Source organism: Pelodiscus sinensis, chromosome 29, assembly GCF_052426305.1.
Source record: "Pelodiscus sinensis isolate ZL-2025 chromosome 29, ASM5242630v1, whole genome shotgun sequence".
Taxonomy (NCBI): domain Eukaryota; kingdom Metazoa; phylum Chordata; order Testudines; family Trionychidae; genus Pelodiscus; species Pelodiscus sinensis.
In genome coordinates, this window is record NC_143080.1 from 13,067,356 (window position 1) to 13,087,025 (window position 19,670).

The following is a 19,670-nucleotide window of genomic DNA, read 5'->3' on the forward strand; positions in this document are numbered from 1 at the left end:
GGAGCATCTCTTCTCCCAGCCCTGCCCCTGCACCCAGCCTCAGCCCTGGGCCAGGAAGAGAGCCGAGCCGAGCAGACCGAAGGCAGGGCCAGGAGCAGAGCCACAGCTGAGCTGCATTGGGAGGGGGCTGGTGGTGCTCCCTCCTCGTTGCACATGGGGTGGTCTATGCAGACTATGACCCATCTACACGCGGCAAGTTAAATCAGGCGACCAGCATTTTAAAATCGCAACCGGCCACGAATATGCTAATCAAGCGCGGGATATTTAAATCCCACGCTTCATTAGCTACTTCGGTATGCTTCATTTGCCTCCCTGGTCCGAACTAGGGGGCAAGTGTAGACATACCCAGGAAGTAGTGGACAGAGCAGGGTATTTGGATTGAGCTCAGAAGCAACAAAGGAAGTCTTTAAAGGAGGGATACCTTTGCGCCAGTCAGCAAGCACAGCCCATGCTGGCTCCCGGCCGCTTTAAATCCTGGATGCTCCATGGGGCCACATGGAGGGCAGAACTGAGTCCTGTGTCTTGATTTGGCAGAATTCAGTTTTCATTTTTGTATAATTATAATTTTGACAGATCATATTGATGTTTATTTAAAAAAAATCAGTTTTAATCCACTTACATTTTCACAATTGAACAATATTATGGGTTTTACACCATGTTTTCTTTTATTTTGTTTTAATTCTATTGATTTACATTTTCATGTTTGCAGAAAATGATGGAAGGTCAGATAACAGAGCAGGCCAGACAATAATTATTTAATAGACATTGGTAATGAGTTTCACTTGGAGGCCAGCAGGCCTAGTGGATAGGCCATGGCTCAGCAGTTTTCCTACCCCGAAAGTCCTGGGATGGGCCTATCTGATGGTGCCAAGCAGCTAAGATGACTATGTGGTGGGAAATGTCGAGGGACTTTGCCCCCCCCTTCATCAGGTGCAAGGGAGAGAGGCATGGGGTGCCTCACTTGTCTCTTCCTAGCGCACCTGACCCGCCCTCCATCATTTCCATCTGAGCCATGTCTTGCCTCCCTGCTCTCTCTCTGCATGGCTGCACCCCCGTCCTGTGCAAGTGGGGATTCCCAATCAGTCCCAGCAGCTCACTTGTCCAGTAAGTGATCCCCAGCCCCCCTCCCAGTGGTTTCCCCTCCACTGCCTGCTCTGCTGCTGAGGACGTAGGGTGGGGACGTGATCACTGTTCACCTGGAACCCACCAGCAACCTTGCCGCCATGGCTGCTCTGCCAGAAAGGGGAGGTTGCCAGCAGTTTCTGTCAGACTCATGGGAGCACTCAAGGTGCTCGACCACATCGAGGTCGCAGTTCTCTGCGGGGGGCACACGAGGATGGAGGGCGCCTGTATGTGAGTTCTCCTAATGCAGAGACACCACGGCACACAAAGGACGCTCCTTGGGAGTCTGTACTGCCGGGCAGCACACAGCTGCCGTCCAGGCACCGGGCTGGGATGACAGAGAAAATCTGAGTTGCATGTTTGTCTAAAATCACTTTGTCTGTCCGTGCCCAGCGAGGGGGGCTCGACGGACGTCCCGCTCTCGGTGCCCGACACCCTCACGCAGTGGAAAGCCGGGATGTTCTGCACGGCAGAGGGGGGCTTTGGGCTCTCCCCCACGGCCACCCTCACAGTCTTCAAGCCCTTCTTTGTGGAGCTGGCCTTGCCGTACTCCGTGGTCCGGGGAGAGGCCTTCACCCTAAAGGCCACCGTCTTCAACTACCTGCAGCAGTGCATCAAGGTGAGCGCCGCCCGGGGCTGACCGGCTGGGGCTGCGCAGTGGCTCAGGCCAGCGAGTGGCACCAGCAGGCCCTGGCTGTGACCCAGACACCCCGCAGTGACCCCTGGGCTCAGCACAACGCGGTGAGCGGGGCCTGAGCCTCAGGGGGTCCCCTCTCGGCCTGGAGCTGGCGCGTGTGAGCACGGCCCCCCCCCAGCCCTAAGGGGCTCTCGTGTCGGGCCCACAGGTGCGGGTGATGCTGGCGGAGTCGGCGCAGTTCCAGGTGCAGGCGGGTGAGGACGGCGCCTACACCAGCTGCCTCTGTGCAGACGAAGGGAAAACTTTCCCGTGGGAGGTGACGGCGAGCAGCCTGGGTAAGGGGCGCTGGGGCTCTGTGCTGGGGGAGGGGCGGGGAAAGTGTGTGTGGGGGGGACCGGGGCCCTCTGCAGCGGCTGGGCATGGGCGTGGGGCTCTCTAACGGGCGTCTCCGCCTGGCTCCACAGGGGAGGTGAACTTCACCGTCAGCACGGAGGCCCTGCGCACCGAGGAGCTGTGCGGCAACGAGCTGGCCGTGGTGCCGGCCCAGGGGCGAGTGGACACCGTGATCAAGCCCCTGCGGGTCCTGGTTAGTGTCTGCTGGGGCCCGGGCCCAGCGGAGGGAGGTGGGGTGCCTGGGGCTCACCCCCCAACCCCGGGTGGCTGTAGGCAGGGGTGAAAGTAACTTACAATTCTTACCGGTACTGTTGTACGGGGGAGGGGGTAAGGCCCCTCCAGGAGCTTGGCCTCTGCTCCCCCCGCCCATCCCTTTCATGGCGCACACACCTGCTGCTTCCAGCCGGCATGGCCCCGGGGTGAGCAGGACAGGCTGGGAGCACGGCCCCCGCGCGGAGCCCTCTCTCACTGGTGCGGCGCCGCTCGTCCCGCTGGCTGCAGGCTGAGTCTGCACCGGTGATCGTCCTTTGTGCTGGCATCGAAAATAGCGTCCCAGCACGTTCCTGACCCAGGCATGCACTGCCCCGTCCCACGGCCCCTCGCTGCAAGCTTGGGGCGGTCGGGGGAAGTCCTGGGGCCGACAGAGACGGGGGTTAGTCCCAGGGGGCGGCTCAGAAAAGCTCAAGAGGGCGGAGGGAACTGGCAGGGGAAAGCTCCACACAGAGGAGGAAGCTCTGAGATCTGCCCGGCTGGGAACAGTCTCCACGGGCTGTAGTATAGGGGAGGAGCCTGCCCTGGCTGGGGGTGTCTGACTGTCTCTCTGATGCCCCTTCCCAACAGCCGGGGGGGATCCTGGAGGAGAAGTCGCACAGCTCCCTGCTCTGCCAGGAAGGTAGGAGCCCAGCGCCTGTCTGGGGTCAGTGGGTTGGGGAGACTGTTACCAGGTTTGCCTGTTACTCTGGGGCACACTCTTATGGGGGAGGGAAGATTATGGGGGGTGCATGGGCTACTTGGGCTCTCATATGGAGCTGCACTTCTCCCCGCGGCCAGTTCCCTCCCAACGGGGCCCTTCTGCAGGAACTAAGTTCCCCAGGACGGGATTCTTACACCCTCGAAACACCCAGCCACGCCCAGAGCACGTCTGAGAGGCCCGTTAATCCGCACTCACGAGCCCACCCCTTAGATGTGCCTGGACTCAGTGGGCTGGTTTAACAGCACTTTGAGCTGCCACCCTCATGTCCCTCCCCAGGTCCAGCATCCCCCTGTCCCCACTTTCACGCCACAACCGCCCTGCTGGGAACCTCCTTGGTGAGCAAACCCCACCGGAGTTTGAGGCGCTCCAGGGAACTTCAGTTTTGGTGCCAGAACCTCTTCTGAAGAGCGAACGGGGAAGCCCAACAACACCCCGAGGGAGAGAGAGGGAAAGAGGGAGAAGCAGCCAGCTTAGCAATGAGAGATATTTATTTCTAGGCAGTAACCACACAAGGGGAGCCAAACAAACGAGCAGTTACACGATTTCATCTCACGAAATGGGATTACAAACCCTAGGGCTAGCGAACCGGAACTGATCCCCTAAGGCAGGGCCAGCAGGTAGGGTTGCCACATGCTCCCCCCCAAAATACCAGAAACACAGTATTTTGGTCAAGGAGTGCGGAATAATAATTACTGCCTCTCCCAGCCCCACTCCCCTGCCCCTTCTGACGGGCCCAGACCGGCGATCGCAGCCCCACCTCCCAGCTGGGACTCCCAGGGGAGCCTGTGATTGCACAGAAGCCTGGGAGTCTGGCCAGCCACTCCCCCCGCCCCCACCAGGCTTCTGTGCAATCAGAAGCTCCTAGCACCGATCATGGTCCCACCTTCCATCCGCTCCCCCCGCCCACGCCAGGCTTCCGTCTGGTGCGCAGCCGGAAAAATCAGAGAATATCGGACATTGCACATTGCACATGTCTGGTATTCTCTGATTTTTTTTACCGGACAAAGAGAGCAAATACCGGAGTGTCCGGTAGATTACCAGACACCTGGCAACCCTATCAGCAGGCTATACCTAGAGAGGGAGAGAAAAAGAGAGATCTCTCCGTCTGTGAAGGTTGAACTGATCGGGGTTCCCAGAGGTTGATGGTGGTAGCTGGGGGTTCAGCGTGTTGGAGACAAGTGGAGCAGAGCCCCCAGAACGGTCAGTCAGGAGCAGATGACGTCCAGTGGAACTGATGCGGACTTTAGAATAGACCCAGGCATCAGAACACTGGACTTGAGCAATGGCAGAAATGTTTGTAGGGACACAACTGAAGAGCTGTCTACACTGGCATGAATTTCCGGAAATGCTTAAAACGGAATACTATTCCGTTTTCAGTTTTTCCAGAAAAGGAGCGTCTACATTGGCAGGCTGCTTTTCCGGAAAAGCCCTTTTTCCGGAAAAGCGTCTGTGGCCAATGTAGACGCGCTTTTCCGGAAAAGAGCCCCGATTGCCATTTTCGCGATCAGGGCTTTTTTCCGGAAAAGACTACTGGGCTGTCTACACTGGCCCTTTTCCGGAACAGTGTTCCGGAATAAGGACTTATGCCTGAGCGGGAGCAGAATAGTTTTTCCGGAATAGCGGCTGATTTTGTACAGTAGAGCATCGTTGCTTTTCCGGAAATTCAAGGGCCAGTGTAGACAGCTCGCAGCTTATTCCGGAAAAGCGGCTGATTTTCCGGAATAAGTGGCCCAGTGTAGACACAGCCGATGTGTTTATGGGTGAACAGATGGCTCAGGGGAGTATTCCAAAGTTTTGTCTAGGCTGGACAATAGAGACTGATCCTTCCTGGCTGGGGCGCTGTTCCGTGAGAGAGCTCGTGACGGCCTAGGCAGTGTCGGTATTTTGGATAGCAATAGGATCTGTTACCATAGTTGGTCTGATAATGACTGATTTGGGTGTGAGCAGGCCTGGGTTCATTAGCATCCAGAGCACCCTACCAGGCCGCTCTTTTCTGCTGTTGGTGTCGCACTGTTCGGGGGCCTTGCATTGGAAGTGCCGTTCTCCATTCTGTTTGCTAATGGACGGTCTGTCTGTTCCATCTTCCATGCTGATGAGCCTGGGGCGGTCCCTTAATCTCCCTGCCTCTGCCTTTTCATTGCCTTGTCTTTAGTTCAAACAGAAGCCCCAGGGTGGGGGGTGTTCTCCATGAGTATCATGCCCGCTCCCCAAGAGAGCTAGTAGGTAACAAGACACCTGAGCCGTTTCTTGGCTATGGCACGTTAGCAGCCCAGCTAGGGGCACGGGACCCACCAGGCCGAACCAGACCAGGTGCCGGCCAGGCCAGTGACCTGCCTGTGACAGGGGCAAGGCCCAGCTGCCCGGGGAAGAAGCTCCCCCTAGTGGGCAGTTATGGAACCGGCTGCCATGGGCCAATGGCCCGAGCTCCTCCTCCCGAGTCTCACTGGGCCCGTTGCACCTGCTCCTCCTCCCGTCAGCCTGGCCCATGTGTCCTAAGCTCCCTGCAGAGCTCAACACAAGGGCCCTGTGGGGCCAGGAGAGGGGCCGACCCCACAGGCAGGGCCCAGCCCTGAGAACCCTGCCCCTCCCCCAAGGCCCTGGCGTACCGCGGCGTGGGGAGCTTGGGACTGAGCGAGGGGTGGTGACCAGGGGAGAGCCCCGAGTGGTGTGGAACGGGGGGATCTGATTGGCTGGAGGCTGGGGCAGGCTCCCATCAGGCCTTTCCGGTTGTGTCTTTGCCTTTGTGTCTCGCAGCGTCCGAAGAAATCTCCTTGCAGCTGCCTGCGAACGTCCTGGCGGGGTCCGAGCGAGCCCACGTGACTGTCCTGGGTAAGGAATTCCCCTGCCCCACCCCTGCCAGGGCGTGGTGCCTGCCCAGCCAGCCCGGCTGTGCCCAGCGCTCCGGTCAGAGAGCCAGGGCGTCACGGACGGGAAAGCCCCAGGAGGTGGAGTGGGGGCCTTGGGCTGGGGCAGGACCGGTCCTGCAGTCTGTGCTCCAGGGCCTCGCCCAGCGAGGGGCCGCAGACTCACACGGTGGTGCCAGGAAGCTGTGCCAGGGCATTGGCCTCTGGGCCATTCCTCACCAGCTACCCACGTAACCCCCCAGGCTGAACTGAGCTGGGGGTTCGGATCCCTGGGTGCCAGGGCTCCAGGGACATGGAGTTAGGGCCGGGCAGCTGTTGTTCAGCCTGGTCATTCTCTGCTCCCCGACCCCTTGGTGGCAGGAGACATAATGGGCGCGGCTCTGCAGAACATAGACCGCCTGCTGGCCATGCCCTACGGCTGTGGAGAGCAGAACATGGTCCGGTTCGCTCCCAACATCTACATCCAGCAGTACCTGGAGAAGAGCGGGCAGCTGAGCCCGGAGATCAGAGACAAGGCCCAGGGATTCCTGCAGAGCGGTGAGTGTCCTCTCCTCCCCCACCCCCTGGGTATGCTGGGGCCAGGCCAGGGCCTGTCCATGCCGTCTCTGGGCCTGGGTTCCAGTCCAGCCCCAGCTCTGGGCACTGGCTGGTCAGGGAATGGGATCCTGGGTCTTTCCTCTCAGGGCTGCAGCTCCCGCCCAGGTGCATGGGGAGTGTTTGGCTCAGGGGTTCGGGAAAGGGAGAAAAGCCCTTTCCCGTCTAGGGACCCGAGGCGGGTGGGACTGGGAGGGACCCAGCCCCAGGCCAGGGCACTGCAGGACTTAGGGGGGTCAGGGCCCTATTTGGCCTCAGCTCTGTCAGTGCATTCAAACCGCCCCATAGAATCTCTGAGTCTCAGCGTGGGGGGAGGGGTGGTGCTAGCAGGCCCCGTGGGGCCCAGGCTGGGGTGGATTCTAGCCCCTGCGGACGAGCAGATCCAGGACTCAGTGCGTCTCTCCCACCCCGCAGGGTACCAGCGCCAGCTTCGCTATAAGCACAAGGACGGCTCGTACAGCGCCTTCGGGGAGAGCGACTCCACGGGCAACACCTGGTGAGGGGCTGCCCTGCACGGGCGAGTCAGGGCTCTGGGTGGGGACAGGACAGACATGGGCTGCAGCCTGCTCCCCACACAGCTCTGCCCCACGGCCCTCTCGCCAATCCCCTATTCCCATCCCGGGCTCCCCTGACTGCTCTGACCCCCAGGCCTGCCCCCCTCTTGCCCCACAGTTCTCCGGCAGAGGGTCCTTCTAACGGGTCTCTCCCCGCCCAGGCTGACGGCCTTCGTCCTCAAGTCCTTTGGCCAGGCCAGACCCTACATCTTCATCGACGAGAAGCACCTAAAGGACGCTCTTGAGTGGCTGCAGCGTCACCAGCTGGAGAGCGGCTGCTTCCGCAGCGTGGGGAAGCTGTTGAACAACGCCCTGCAGGTTCAAGGGGATGGGCTGGTGGAGGGAGAAGGTGGGGAAGTTGCTGGGGCCCCCCCATGGCAGCTGGTTGTTGTAACCCACTTTCCTTTGGGCGTTTCCCTGCCTTTTAGCGGCAGCTGAATGGCCCAGGACAGCCGGGTCAGAGGGTTTTTGCAGAAGGAGGGAGGAGCCCTGGTCTATCCACCCCTGGCTACGGTGCAGCCCGGCCTCCTGGCTGGCACTGGGCAGACTATGCCAGCGTTGGGCAACCCTAGTGAGTAGCCGCATGAGTAGCCTCCTTCATCACAGTGGGCCACCAGGCTGGATAGGACACGTGCGCTAACCACGCGTCCAGGGATAAGATGAAATACGTTGCGCTGGGCTCTCCTTTGCCAGCCCTTTTCAACACACCAAGACCCGTCAGCCGGGCTCCTGGCTCCTAGCCTGTCTCAACCCTCCCCTTTGCTGCAGGCCTCGCCCACAGTCCAACCCTTCCCTCAAACCTCCACCCGGCCCCTTCCCTGCTTCCCCCCCGAGCACATCCCGTCCCGCCGCCTCCCTCCCCCTCCCAGCATTCCGGAGCACCGGGGATCAGGTGATTTGTGCCCCATTCGGCCAGACACCTGTTTCTTTCCCCTGCTTGGAGGCGAAAATACCAGACACCTCGCAACCCTGCGACACACTCAGCAAACGGCCCCAGGCCCCCCCGGAGGCCCCACCAGGCCCCACCAGGCCCCCGCTTACTTGGTTCTTCAGGGGCTTGTCTTGTGGCTGGAACAGAAAAAAGAAAATGTCCGCCAGCAAAAAAAGGGCCTCTTCTTAAAGGGGCCATGATGATTTTTTTTTATTTTGCTTAATCACTGCTATCTGTCGGGGTCCTTTTTTTGGAGGGGAGGAGGCTGTTTGGTATTTTTAGTTAAACCATCTGGGAAGCCATGGGGGGGTAGGTATGTGTGGGCCCCCCGTGCACAAGAGGCGGAGGGGGCATGCGCGGGCCACACGTAGAACTCCAGTGAGCTGCCTGCAGCCCCCAAGCTGCACCTTGCCCACCTCTGCCCTATACTCATTGCTTGGCTTGGAGAGCCCAGCCCTATAGTCATGTGACTCCCACAACACCTGGCAGGGCTGAATCAGAAGGCCAGTCCCACTGTCTCATGGGAGATGTAGTCCGAAGGAGCCCAAGTCCATGGCAGAAAGGGGACAGGAGGCAGGTACAGCTGACTGTGGAATCAGTTTGCAGTGGAAGGTTTTGGTTCAGGTCTCCAATCCCAGAGGCTCTGATCTGGGCTCTGCTGACCCTTCCTGGCCAAGGCTCTAGGTGGGGGGGAGGGAGTTTGGGTGGGAGAGACGTGCGGGCTCCAGGTGTTGTGGGCACCCCCACAATTTCTGTAGACCTGCCGCGCCTGAACACAACATTCTGCTGTTGGTCGGCAGAGCCCAGATGGTCAACCTGAACGGAGGCCTTTCACTGCAGACTGGCTGAACTTCAGCTCCACCTGCCCCTGCCCCCGTGGAATTGGGGGGAGGTGTGGGCCCTGGGAGGGAGTTTGGCTGCAGGAGGGGAAGAGGGGTCTGGCTCTGGGAGGGAATGTGGGGGTGGGATGGAGGCTGGGCGCTGGGTGCAGGCTCTGGGTTGGAGCAGAGGGTGGGTCAGCAGGAGGGGACGAGGGCTGCAGGTTCTGGGAGGGAGTTTGGGGGCGGGTGCAAAGCTTACCTGGGACATCCTGTTCCTGAGCAGGGAGACCGGGGGTCTCCAGGCGCTGCTGCCTGCAGGCGCCACCTCTGCAGCTTCTTATTGGCTGCAGGATTGCTCGGGGCGGGGGCAATGTGCAGAGACACCCCCACCCCCAGGGCCACTGGGACGAATGTACCAGCAGCCGCCCAAAGAAGAGGCCAGAAGCCGCTATATCCCCGCTGTGCTGCGCGTGCTGGCAGTGGGGGCTCTGGGTCATTTCAAATCACCTGGGGCAACAGGCAGTGCCCAGGGACACAAAGGGGGCAGCGCATGGTGTTGGCAGGTGGGGCTGGGAGACAGGTCTGGCCCCAAACTTTACTGGAGCTGGGCCCCAGGCCAGGAATGTTCCTAGCACCCAGTCACAACAAGCCCATAGGATTTTCTGACCCTGGTTGCGTCTCCGCTTTCCCGAGAGAAATCAAAACATTTCAGCAAAACGAACGTCTCCCTCCGAGGTTCGGCTTTGTGGAAACTGCGCCGGCCTGAAGAAACTCTTCAGTGGGAAATCCCACGCAGCTTGAGTCCCAGCCTAATTCCTGCCCCTGCCCCCAGCTTGCAGGGTGCCGGGTCTCTGCAGGAGGGCTGGGTTGTGCTCTCCCATTTGGGAGCTGGATGGAGACAAATCTCGGGAAACACTCACATTCTGAAGCAGGGGGACGATTTAACGAGCAGGAGGGGCGAATCCCTCGGCCGCTGCAGAAAGGAGATCTGGGAAATGTCCGTTTCTCTGGCAGTTTTATACAACTCTGAAATGGAACAACCACCACCTCTTATCGCACACCTGTGGAACTCACTGCCCTGGGATAGCTGCTTGGAACTCAAATTCTGGAGGAGGAGCCCAAATTAGCAACGTGCAGTGCTCAAGCCGGTTCTGCTCTGGCTCAAAGGGGCTGGCCTGGGCTGCAGACCACCAGCTCCAGGCAGCGAGGCGCAGCTGGGTCTGAGGTAGCTCCCTGTCTCTCCATCCTCCCCAGGGCGGCATCGTGGATGAAATCTCTCTCTCGGCTTACATCACGGCGGCGCTGCTGGAACTGGGGCAGCCGCTCACGGTGAGGCAAAACCCTGCCTTCCCGGGGGGGGGGGAGCAACTGGGGGCAGAATTGGAGCTTCTTGGGGATAGTGAGGGGAGAGTTAGTACTAGGGAGGGATTTGGGGTGTGATGGGGGAGGTGTAAGGGTTGGTACCAGGGAGGGATTTGGGGTGTGATGGGGGAGGTGTAAGGGTTGGTACCAGGGAGGGATTTGGGATGTGACGGGGAGGTGTGAGGGTTGGTTCCAGGGAGGGATTTGGGGTGTGATGGGGGAGGTGTGAGGGTTAGTTCCAGGGAGGGATTTGGGATGTGATGGGGAGGTGTGAGGGTTGGTATCAAGGAGGGATTTGGGATGTGATGGGGAGGTGTGAGGGTTGGTATCAAGGAGGGATTTGGGGTGTGATGGGGGAGGTGTGAGGGTTGTTTCCAGGGAGGGATTTGGGGTGTGATGGGGGAGGTGTGAGGGCTCTTTCCAGGGAGGGATTTGGGGTGTGATGGGGGAGGTGTGAGGGTCGGTTCCAGGGAGAGGTTTGGGGTGTGATGGGGGCAGTGGGCAGAAGGGTTGGTTCTGGGAAGCGGGTCAGGGAGAGGAGGGGCTGGGGACAGCGGTGTCAGGTCATCAGGCATATTCAGCTGTTCAGCCAGCGTCTGGGTCTGGGTGTGGGGCGGTGGGGGGATCGGGCCACGCTATGGGCAGTCGGGTGGGGGATGGCAGTCGGGTGGGAGATGGTTCAGGGGCAGGTGACAGCTGGCTGGTGGAGCAGTGTTAGCCCCAGGGGGTGGTACCTGGGGGACTCCCCCAGAGCTCAGCCTGACGGGGCGTCTGTTGGGTGTCCCCCCCCCCCGTCCCAGGACCCCACGGTGACCAGGGCCCTCCAGTGCCTCCAGGAGTCCTCGCGCACCAGTGACCTCTACACGCAGGCGCTGCTGGCCTACGCCTTCGGGCTGGCGGGGCGCACGGAGCTGCGGGACGCCCTTCTGGAGAGCCTGGCCCAGCACAGCGTCAGCGCCGGTACCGCAGCGCCTCGTTCCACTGCCCTCCCCCTGGTGGCCTCCAGACACAGGGCAGGGCTGCCCCCCCCGGCCCTGCCCACACACTGGCCCCCTCCCCCAGCGCCTCCTTAGGCTCCCAGCGGAGCTTCCCAACCCGCCTCTGGTCTCTGCTGAGGCTGCCAGCGAGGGGCCAATGGGCTGGGACTCTCACCCCCCACACCTAGAGCGAGATCGTCCCTGGGCCCAGCACACGGGGCAAAGGGGACGCGGCTGGGTCCTTGCCCCCCCAAAGAGGCACAACCTGCGTGGTCGGGGGCTCGGTCCGGCCAGCTCAGGGACAGTCCCTTCTCTCTCCACGCTCTGCCCAGCTTGTGTGCTGCCTCCTCCCCTGGTAAGCAGTGCCAGGGACAACACCCAGCCTCTGCCCCAGAGCGGGGAAGCTCTGCTCCTGGGGCACCAGGGGCTAAGAGGCACTGGGGGAACCCATCTGCAAGGCCTCAAGACCCCATGGAGGTGGGGGGTAGCCGGGCGTCAGCTGCACCCCTGCCCTTCAGCAGCATCGTGCTCCCCTCCCGCACCGAGGCCTGGGGGACCCCGCACTCACGCAGGGGCTCTCTGCCAGTGACTGGAAGTGCCAGCGCTAAGCACAAGCCGGCTAAACAACAGCTTCGGACCCAGTGGCTCACAGCTCTGCCGTCTCTGGGAGTCACGGGACGCGCCCCTGCGGGCGCCCCCCAACACCCCTGGGGCTTCTCGCTGGCTCCCTTTGAGCTCAGACTGAGGCTGTGTCTAGACTGCAAAGGAAAGTCGGAAAAAGACACAAATTGGGAACCGCAGTTTGCGGATCTTTTTCTGCCTTTTTTTCAGAAGAGGCGTTTTCGAAATTGAGCCTGTCTCCATGGGGCCAAACGTTGGAAACCCTCCTCCTTCGGCCCATCCTCCTTCCTCACACAATGAGGCGTACAGGGATGCTGGGAGAACGCGGCCGCTTTTTCGGAGACCGCTCCTTGGGCGCGGAAGAGCTTTTCGGGGACACCTCTAAAATCCCGGAAAAGCTCGGCCGTGTGGACATGGCCTGAGCTGTGTTCCTGGGCTGCCCCGAGGGGCTGTTGCACACACGTGAAATGCCCCTTGGGTGAGGGTCCCTCATTCAAGACTCTAGGGATCACTCGGTGGCGGGGTGTTAAACAGGCATCAGCTCTGCCCCATGTCGTTCAGCTGGGTCAGCCTCTAGAGAGGAGCCCAAACTAACATGGGGATCCCTGTCCCCCTCTGCTGCCAGCATGACAGAGACATTTCGGGATGACCTGCAGCCGTGATGTACCTGGGCTGGGCTTTTGGCTCAGCCAGCCGACGCTCCCGGCATCCCTGGAGCCAGGGATCAGACCCTACTGATGACCAGCCCAGTGGCCTGCTCTTACACCTGTGTAGCCGCCCAGTGCCCTGGGAACCAGCTGCTGTGTCCTGCCCCAGAGGTGGCTGCATTCGGTGGGGGGCAGGAATCCCTCTGGGCCCGGGTCCCTTTGCCAGGCAAACAGGTGACCCGCTGTGTTGTAACTGCAGCCGTGGGGCTGCCCTTCCCTCGGCCCCTCTCCTAGGGGGACAGCTCCACTGGCGGAGGAAGGTGAAGGCCCTACCCAGCCCCGGACCCTACTGGGACCAGGCCCCCTCGGCGGAGGTAGAGCTGACGGCTTACGTGCTGCTGGCCCATCTCTCCCTGCCCAACGTGTCTGCTGCCGACTTGGCGACCGCCTCCCAGATCGTCCGCTGGCTCAGCAAGCAGCAGAACCCCTACGGGGGCTTTGCCTCCACACAGGTAACCGCCCTGCCCTTGGGCTAACACCCCCGGCCTCAGGGGCTGGGAGCCTGGCCCTGGTGTCAGCACCTGGCAGGTCCCGATCCTGCTGCAGTGAGTCTGGGCAGGGCCCTCTCAGCCGCTCGGTGACTCCCCTGCCCCAGGACACGGTGGTGGCCCTGCAGGCCCTGGCCAGATACGCAGCCCTGACGTACAGCGCGAGCGGGACGGTGTCGGTGACCGTGAGCTCCCCGGCCGGGGCCCGGCAGCAATTCCACGTGGAGAACGCCAACCGGCTGGTGCTGCAGCGAGCGGCCCTGCAGGAGATCCCCGGGCAGTACACGGTGCAGGCCAGCGGCAGCGGCTGTGTCTTCGTGCAGGTGAGGGCAGGAGCCCCTGGGGCCCGGCGGTGAGTGGCTGGGCCCTGGGACTGCCCCACGGCTGGGCCCCACGGTGCCAGGCTCCACCCCAACCCTCTCACTTTTCTCCCAGCTGATTCTGCGCTACAACGTGCCGCCCCCCAAGAGCGCCGCCACCTTTGAGCTGCGGGTGGAGACGGAGCCGAAGGAGTGCAGCGAGGGCGCCGCATCCCGCTTCAGCCTGGCCCTGCACGCCCGGTACCAGCCCGGCCCCCCACCCGCTGGGTCCGACTCCAGGGCAGGGACAGGCCCAGGCAGCGGGGAAGTGGCTGGGCAGAGCTGTCTGTCACACTCACAGGGCACCCAGCGGTCCCAGGGGTAACCCCCTTCCGTGGGGATCCGCTCTCCCCTGGGGGCTGAGCCCCTCCCCCGTTCCCCCACCTCTCTGAGCTCCAGCCCGCCTGGCTCTGCCGTGGGCCCCTCAGGGGGTCCCCTCGCTCCGGGCCCCGGGGCCTGCACTCCCAGGGGACGGCGCAGCCCTGTTCTCTAGTCCGCAGCGACTCAGCCCGCGTGAAACAGGAGGTTTATTGAGCATTGAACCCAGCACAGGAACTCTCAGGCCTGTGGGCCTGGCCCCCTCCGCCAGCACGTCTGAGTCTGCCCTGCAGCCTGGGGGCCTCTGCCTGAGCCCTCTGCCCCGTCCAGCAGCCCCCGTATTCCAGCCAAGCCGCCGAGATCCCTCCCCAGCAGCTCCCCCCCCCCCCCCCCCCCCGCCTGCCTTCTGTCCCGGTAACCAGGGTCACCTGGGCCCCTCTCTGCTCCCCTCGCCCCTCCCCCCTCCTCCGCTCCCCGACTGGAACCAGCCGGGCAGGTCACTGGGTCCTCTCTCTGCCGCCCATTGGCCTCCCGCTGGCCCCGGCCGGCCGTGTGGCCCGAGCTGGGTCCGCAGGTCCCTGGTCACGGGACTCCACCCTCCAGCCACTGGCCAGGGTCCTGAATCCCCTCTCCCCTCGTAACACCAATAACCCAGGGACACCGAGAGTTACTCCTCCTGGAGCAAACCCTTTGAACCCCAAATCCCCCCGAGCACATCGTCCTACTGCAGGGCTGGGGGGGGGCTGGGGGAGCTATTCACCCCCAGGGCTCGGAGCCCCTTGAAATCTTAGAATCAGAGGGTTGGAGGAGGCCGGCCTCAGCCCCTGGCTCCTCTTGCAGGTACAGCGGGGAGCGCTCAGCCACCAACATGGCCATCATCGAGGCCAAGCTGCCGTCCGGCTACGTCCCCGCCAAGAGCTCCCTGGGGCAGGTGAGACCAGACAGTGCCAGTCACACAGTCCGAATCCAGGGGCTGGTCCGTGGGGAGAGCCCAGCCCCCCAGGAGAACACAGATTGCAGCTCTGACCCCCACAGAGCTGCCCCCACAGCGCCCTGCCCCCCGCAGCACAGCGCCCCCTAACACAGCCGTGAGGCGCTGAACAGCCCTGGGTCTCCCATCCCGTCACTGAGCAGCTCCTGCCCGTGACTAGCTCCCCTCCAACAGAGCGCCCCTGCCTAGACTTTCCCCTTCCTACTGCAGCCCCCCAGTGCCAGGTGGGACTGACTTCGGGGGAGGCAGCCAGGCCCCTGGGCCGTGGGGGGTGTTTGGGGCCCCATGTCCCACCCCCAGCCGGGCAGAGACTCCAGTCCCAGCCCCTCCGTGCGAGGCTCAGCCGTTCCCTCCCCCTGCTCCTAGCTGGAGAAGCAGCCCTTGGTGAAGAGGCTGGAGGTGCAGAAGGACCAGGTGACCATCTACCTGGACCAGGTGAGTGCGGGCGGCTCAGGGCTCTGGGGCTGGTGCCAATGGGGAGGGCGTGTCCTGCGCGGGCGCCACCCACATAACTACTGCTCTGGTGGGCCTCGCCACCCTCAGTGGGGGGGGGGCACTGAAATCTCCCCCGTCCCAAGGGCCCCAGTTGCATGAAGGATGGGGACCTGGGACCAGCCTCAGCCAGACCCCAGGGAGGGCGTGAAGGGGGCTGTGGGGAACTCAGGGGTGGGGGAGCTGGGCCAGGCCGCTCGCTGGGAGGGGGCTGGAGCTGTCAGTGCAGACGCTCAGCCCGGGCGTTCGCTCTGTCGCCCTCTCGGCAGCTGACGAAGGAGGCGGCGAGTTTCACCTTCTCCCTGGAGCAGGATTTCCCTGTGAAGAATCTCAGAGCGGCGCCTGTGAGGCTGTACGATTACTACGAGCCGGGTGAGTCCTGCCAGGGCCCGCCCTGGACCCCCGCTCCCGTGGGTACCGTGGCACAGTCAGTGTCCTGTATGGGCCCCACCCCCGTTACTGATATTCTGGGGGGCTGTGCCACTCTCAGTGAGGGGTCACTGAACTCTTCCCCCTCCCAAGGGCCCAGTTCCATGAATCCCCCCCAGGTGCAACCTCCCCCCCTAGGTGCAAAGGGCTGGCAGGGCGGTTACGTCAGCGCATTGAGGGCGACTCATGGGGGGGGCGCGGGGCTTGGGGAGAGCGCTCAGCCCCACTCCGACACCTGGGCGACCTCGCACTCCCTCTGGGGCTCAGACCCACAGCAGGGCTCCCCTGGGCTGGGGCGACAGACCCTGCCTGGGTGGGAGTGGGGGGAGGGGCTCTCTCCTCATCCCTCACCCCCCTTGCCTTGCAGGGGAGCACACAGAGGCTGAGTACAGCGCCCCCTGCGGCTCAGGTAGGTGTGATGCACCCACCCAACTCCAGTCCCTACACCTGTCTGGGGGACAAGGCCGTGGGCGGGAGAGGTCTGTGTCGGGGGAAGGGAGCATGGGACCCACGAGGGGGGAGGGATACCTTGGGGGAAGGGTCTATGCGGGGCACAAGGGACTCTGTCTGTGGTCTGGGGGTGACTGTGAGGGGGGAGTCTTTGGGGGTTGGGAGAGTTCTGGGGGCCATGTGGAGAGGTGTCCATCGGGCGGGGGAGGGGTTTGATCCTCTCTCAGGGGGTGTTTGTTTATTTAAAGCCCCTGATGCCGAGATGTTGGGAAATTCCCGCTGAAGCCCCTGCCCAGCAGCCCCCCGCGCCCGTCCTGAGAGCCGCCCTGGCAGCCGGACACCCCAGGATCTTCTCGGCTGCTGCTGTTCCCCCTTTGCACCTTCTTCAGCCAACGCCTCCCTGGTTGCTCTGGAAACATCCCCCTGCTCCCCCCTCCCACCCCCAGACCAGCCGCGGGGTCCCAGCTGTCCGTCACCCGTGGGAACCAGGGGCTGCTGTGGGGACCCCGGGGGTTTGCCGTGTGTCCTGCTGAGACCCTAACACAAGATACAACCCCCGCCTGTGTATGAGGCTGCTCTCTTGCTTTGTGCTGCTCGGCTGCTGCTCCTCGCACGGCTCCTCCGCAGCCTGAGAGCAGCCGCTCCTGGGCCTGCGGCTCTGCCCCCTTCCTGCCCTGCGCTCACTGCGACAGCCCCCAGGTCCCAGCCCCGGCGGGCAGAGCTGCCCTGGTTACACAAGGCTCCATGGCAATAAAACAGCTGCCCTGACATTCTTGCCCCCAGGCCTCGCCCCAGTGGTCGGCACTTGCTGTGCTGCAGGGGAGGGTCGATTAGCTCAGTCCAGTTGAGTAGGGACCGCGTGACGCTGAGCCACCCTCGGCCCTTCTCTCCCGCTGCCCGCCGCAGCTCGACTGGCTCGCCGGGGCTGTAGGGTTGCCAGATCATTTACCCAAAAATACCGAACACCCGCCTCCAAAAAAAACCACCAGGGAAAAAATTCTGTGGAGGGAAAAAAAGGGGGGAGACCAAAGTTGTTGAGCAAAAAAAGAAGAGTTAAGAAAAAAAAAGAATAAATAAAACTGTTAAAACAGCTTTAAGTGCCTGCAGAGTCAGAACAGGGATAGCAAGAGGGAACAGGCTGAGCGCTGAGACCAGGGAAGGCTTCAGTTCTTTAGGCTTTTTGCCGGCAGCCATTTTGTTTTCTTCATGGAGCCAGAAGGGAGCTTCCCTGTGGCCCCAGGTAAGCAGGGGGTCCGGGAGAGGGAGCCGGGGCACGGGGGGCTGGGCCCAGGTGCTGAGTGTGTCTGAGGGTTGCCAGATGTCTGGTACTTTTGCCTCCTGGCAGGATGTCATCCGATGGTCAGGGTAGTGCGTGTGCGTGTGCGTGTGCGTGTGCGTGTGTGTGTTACACCCGAGTCTTCAACTGCTGGGACACAAGGTCCTGTCGCAGCGGGCAGCCTAGGGAGGCTGATGGGTGCCCCGAGGAGTTTAACGTCCGTGTCTTTAACTGCTAGGATCAGGATCCCTTCACGGTGGGCAGCCAACAGGCTGACAGATGCCCCAGAGTTTACAGGGAGAGCTTATTACATCTCAGACTTTGACTGCTAGGATACAGGATCCCTTCGCAGCGGGCAGCCTAGGGAAGACTGAGAGATGCCCCTTCGGATCTGTCCTTTGGAACCGACACGATCCAAATGCCCAGCTATGCCCGTATCTGTCCCTTATGTCCGGCTAGAGTTCTTTTAAATTGTGCTTGGTTCCATTACAGCAACTAAAGGAGTCAGGTTAAAACTTAAGCAGTTACAGGTTTATTAAAGAAGCTTATAAATCAGAAGGTTACAATGGCTATTGCTCTATTTCTTAACTGCTAGCAAATATAGATCTTAAAAATGGTTACAAAGAAAATAAAGACAGAAAATAGAAATAGTGGTACCAAGCGACAGCTTAATCTTTAAAGAGCTCTAAGTCTATGTGTACACTTAAGACAAAGGACGCATCCAGGTACAATTTTCCATGATCAGACAGTCTTTCCTTTGGGCTCCACCCACCTCCACTGTGCAGCGGGGCTTTGATCTGCCCTCAGCTGCAGAATTGGATTTTCTTTGCTCCATCCCATCCCATCCCATCCCATCCGAGTCCGAGTGGCTGAGACACAAGCCCCTGGTTTCGCGCCGCTCCTAACACGTCTGCAAAGGCACCGCAGAGCCCCTTGGAAATCCCAGAGCATGTCTGCAGCCTGCCAGGGGCTGTGGGGCACAGGCTGCAAACTCCTGTCCTGCGGGAACCGCTCCCTGTTCTCCTCCCGCGCTCATCTTCCCGCCAGACTGTCCCTGAGCAGGACCTTTCCCAGGCGCCAGGCTCACGCTGCCCCCACAAAGCCACAGCGCCAGCACCTGTCCTGGGAGCTGCTCTAGCCAGAGAAGGGGGCTTCCCTCACTGGGCATGGCCCTTGGGTCCGACTGCCCATGGCAGCTCTGGGGGTATGTCTACACTACAGCGCTAATTCGAACTAACTTAATTTGAATTAGTTAATTTGAACTAAGCTAATTCGAACTAGTGCATCTAGACCTAAAAACTAGTTCGAATTAGCATTTTGCTACTACAGACACCTACCCAGGCAGAAGAGGACGAGGCTTTTTTTAAACTATCAAAATCATCCAACGCGCAGGATCTGGTGGTGACGGGGGAATTCAACTGTCCAGACGTGTTGGGAAACGAACGCAGCAGAGCACAGACTATCCAATAAGTTCTTGGACAACACTGAAGACAAATTTTTATTTCAGAAGGTTGAAAAAGCTACTGGGGGACGCTGTTCTAGATTTGATTTCAACAAATAGGGAGGAACTGGTTGAGAATTTGAAAGTGGAAGGCCACTTGGGTGAAAGTGAACGTGAAATCATTGAATCCTACAGCTGGAAGGGACCTCAGGAGTCACTGAGTCCAGCCCCCTGCCCGTTTACTGTTCTTCTAGCGCTCCAACGTCTATTCTTCACATTCAAACACTCTTCGATTATTTCACTATTCTCATAAGCACCAAAGGGACAGAATGAATCACAAGGACCCTTCTGGTCTCGTTCTGCCTTGACATCAGATTCAGACACAGCCTGCCCGATGCACCCAACACTTCCCATCCTTCTGTTATTACTAGGGGGCTGCCCCCCTGCTTGCTCCTCTCGCCAACCCCCCTCTCTCTGGCCACTCTTGCTTCGCCGGGAGCCTGCTGACGCTGATGACATGATGACGTCGTTCTGTCGCCAGGCAGGAACATTCGGTTGGGTGGGAGGAAACCAGGAGTGACATGCTGGGGAGGCCGCACTGCAGCCACTGCCGGGGACCGGGCCCCCGTGCTCCTCGCTCCCACCCTGAAAGCTGCAGTGTAGGGTCCCGCTGGGGCAGCCAGGGGCACCCTGACAGTAGGGTGCTGGGGTGGGTTCCTGCATGGCCTGGGGCATAGGGTGCTGGCCTGGAGCAGACAGCGTCGTAGGTTCAAGTCCCAGGTTGGGTCCAGTCTGGTTGAGTTGGGGTGGCTATAACCAGTCAGCCCTGGGGCATAAGGGGCACCCTGATGGTATGGTGGGAGAGCTGTG

The 19,670-nt window shown here is 61.2% G+C and overlaps 1 protein-coding gene across 1 annotated transcript in view; it reads left to right on the top strand.

The window, feature by feature from the left end:
• The window catches only part of LOC102461409 (alpha-2-macroglobulin-like protein 1), a 60,366-nt gene extending 42,357 nt beyond the window's left edge, over positions 1–18,009 (top strand). The window contains exons 19-36 of the mRNA XM_075911657.2: positions 1,516–1,741; positions 1,968–2,094; positions 2,224–2,345; positions 2,993–3,044; positions 5,880–5,954; positions 6,350–6,526; positions 6,998–7,079; positions 7,299–7,455; positions 10,144–10,218; positions 11,052–11,211; positions 12,791–13,008; positions 13,152–13,367; positions 13,480–13,604; positions 14,562–14,652; positions 15,079–15,147; positions 15,474–15,576; positions 16,001–16,042; positions 16,332–18,009. Of these exons, the coding sequence (XP_075767772.2) occupies positions 1,516–1,741; positions 1,968–2,094; positions 2,224–2,345; positions 2,993–3,044; positions 5,880–5,954; positions 6,350–6,526; positions 6,998–7,079; positions 7,299–7,455; positions 10,144–10,218; positions 11,052–11,211; positions 12,791–13,008; positions 13,152–13,367; positions 13,480–13,604; positions 14,562–14,652; positions 15,079–15,147; positions 15,474–15,576; positions 16,001–16,042; positions 16,332–16,366 (2,152 nt within the window). The 3' untranslated portion in view covers positions 16,367–18,009. The remainder of the gene's footprint in view (positions 1–1,515; positions 1,742–1,967; positions 2,095–2,223; positions 2,346–2,992; positions 3,045–5,879; positions 5,955–6,349; positions 6,527–6,997; positions 7,080–7,298; positions 7,456–10,143; positions 10,219–11,051; positions 11,212–12,790; positions 13,009–13,151; positions 13,368–13,479; positions 13,605–14,561; positions 14,653–15,078; positions 15,148–15,473; positions 15,577–16,000; positions 16,043–16,331) is intronic.
• Positions 18,010–19,670: the final 1,661 nt, after the last annotated feature.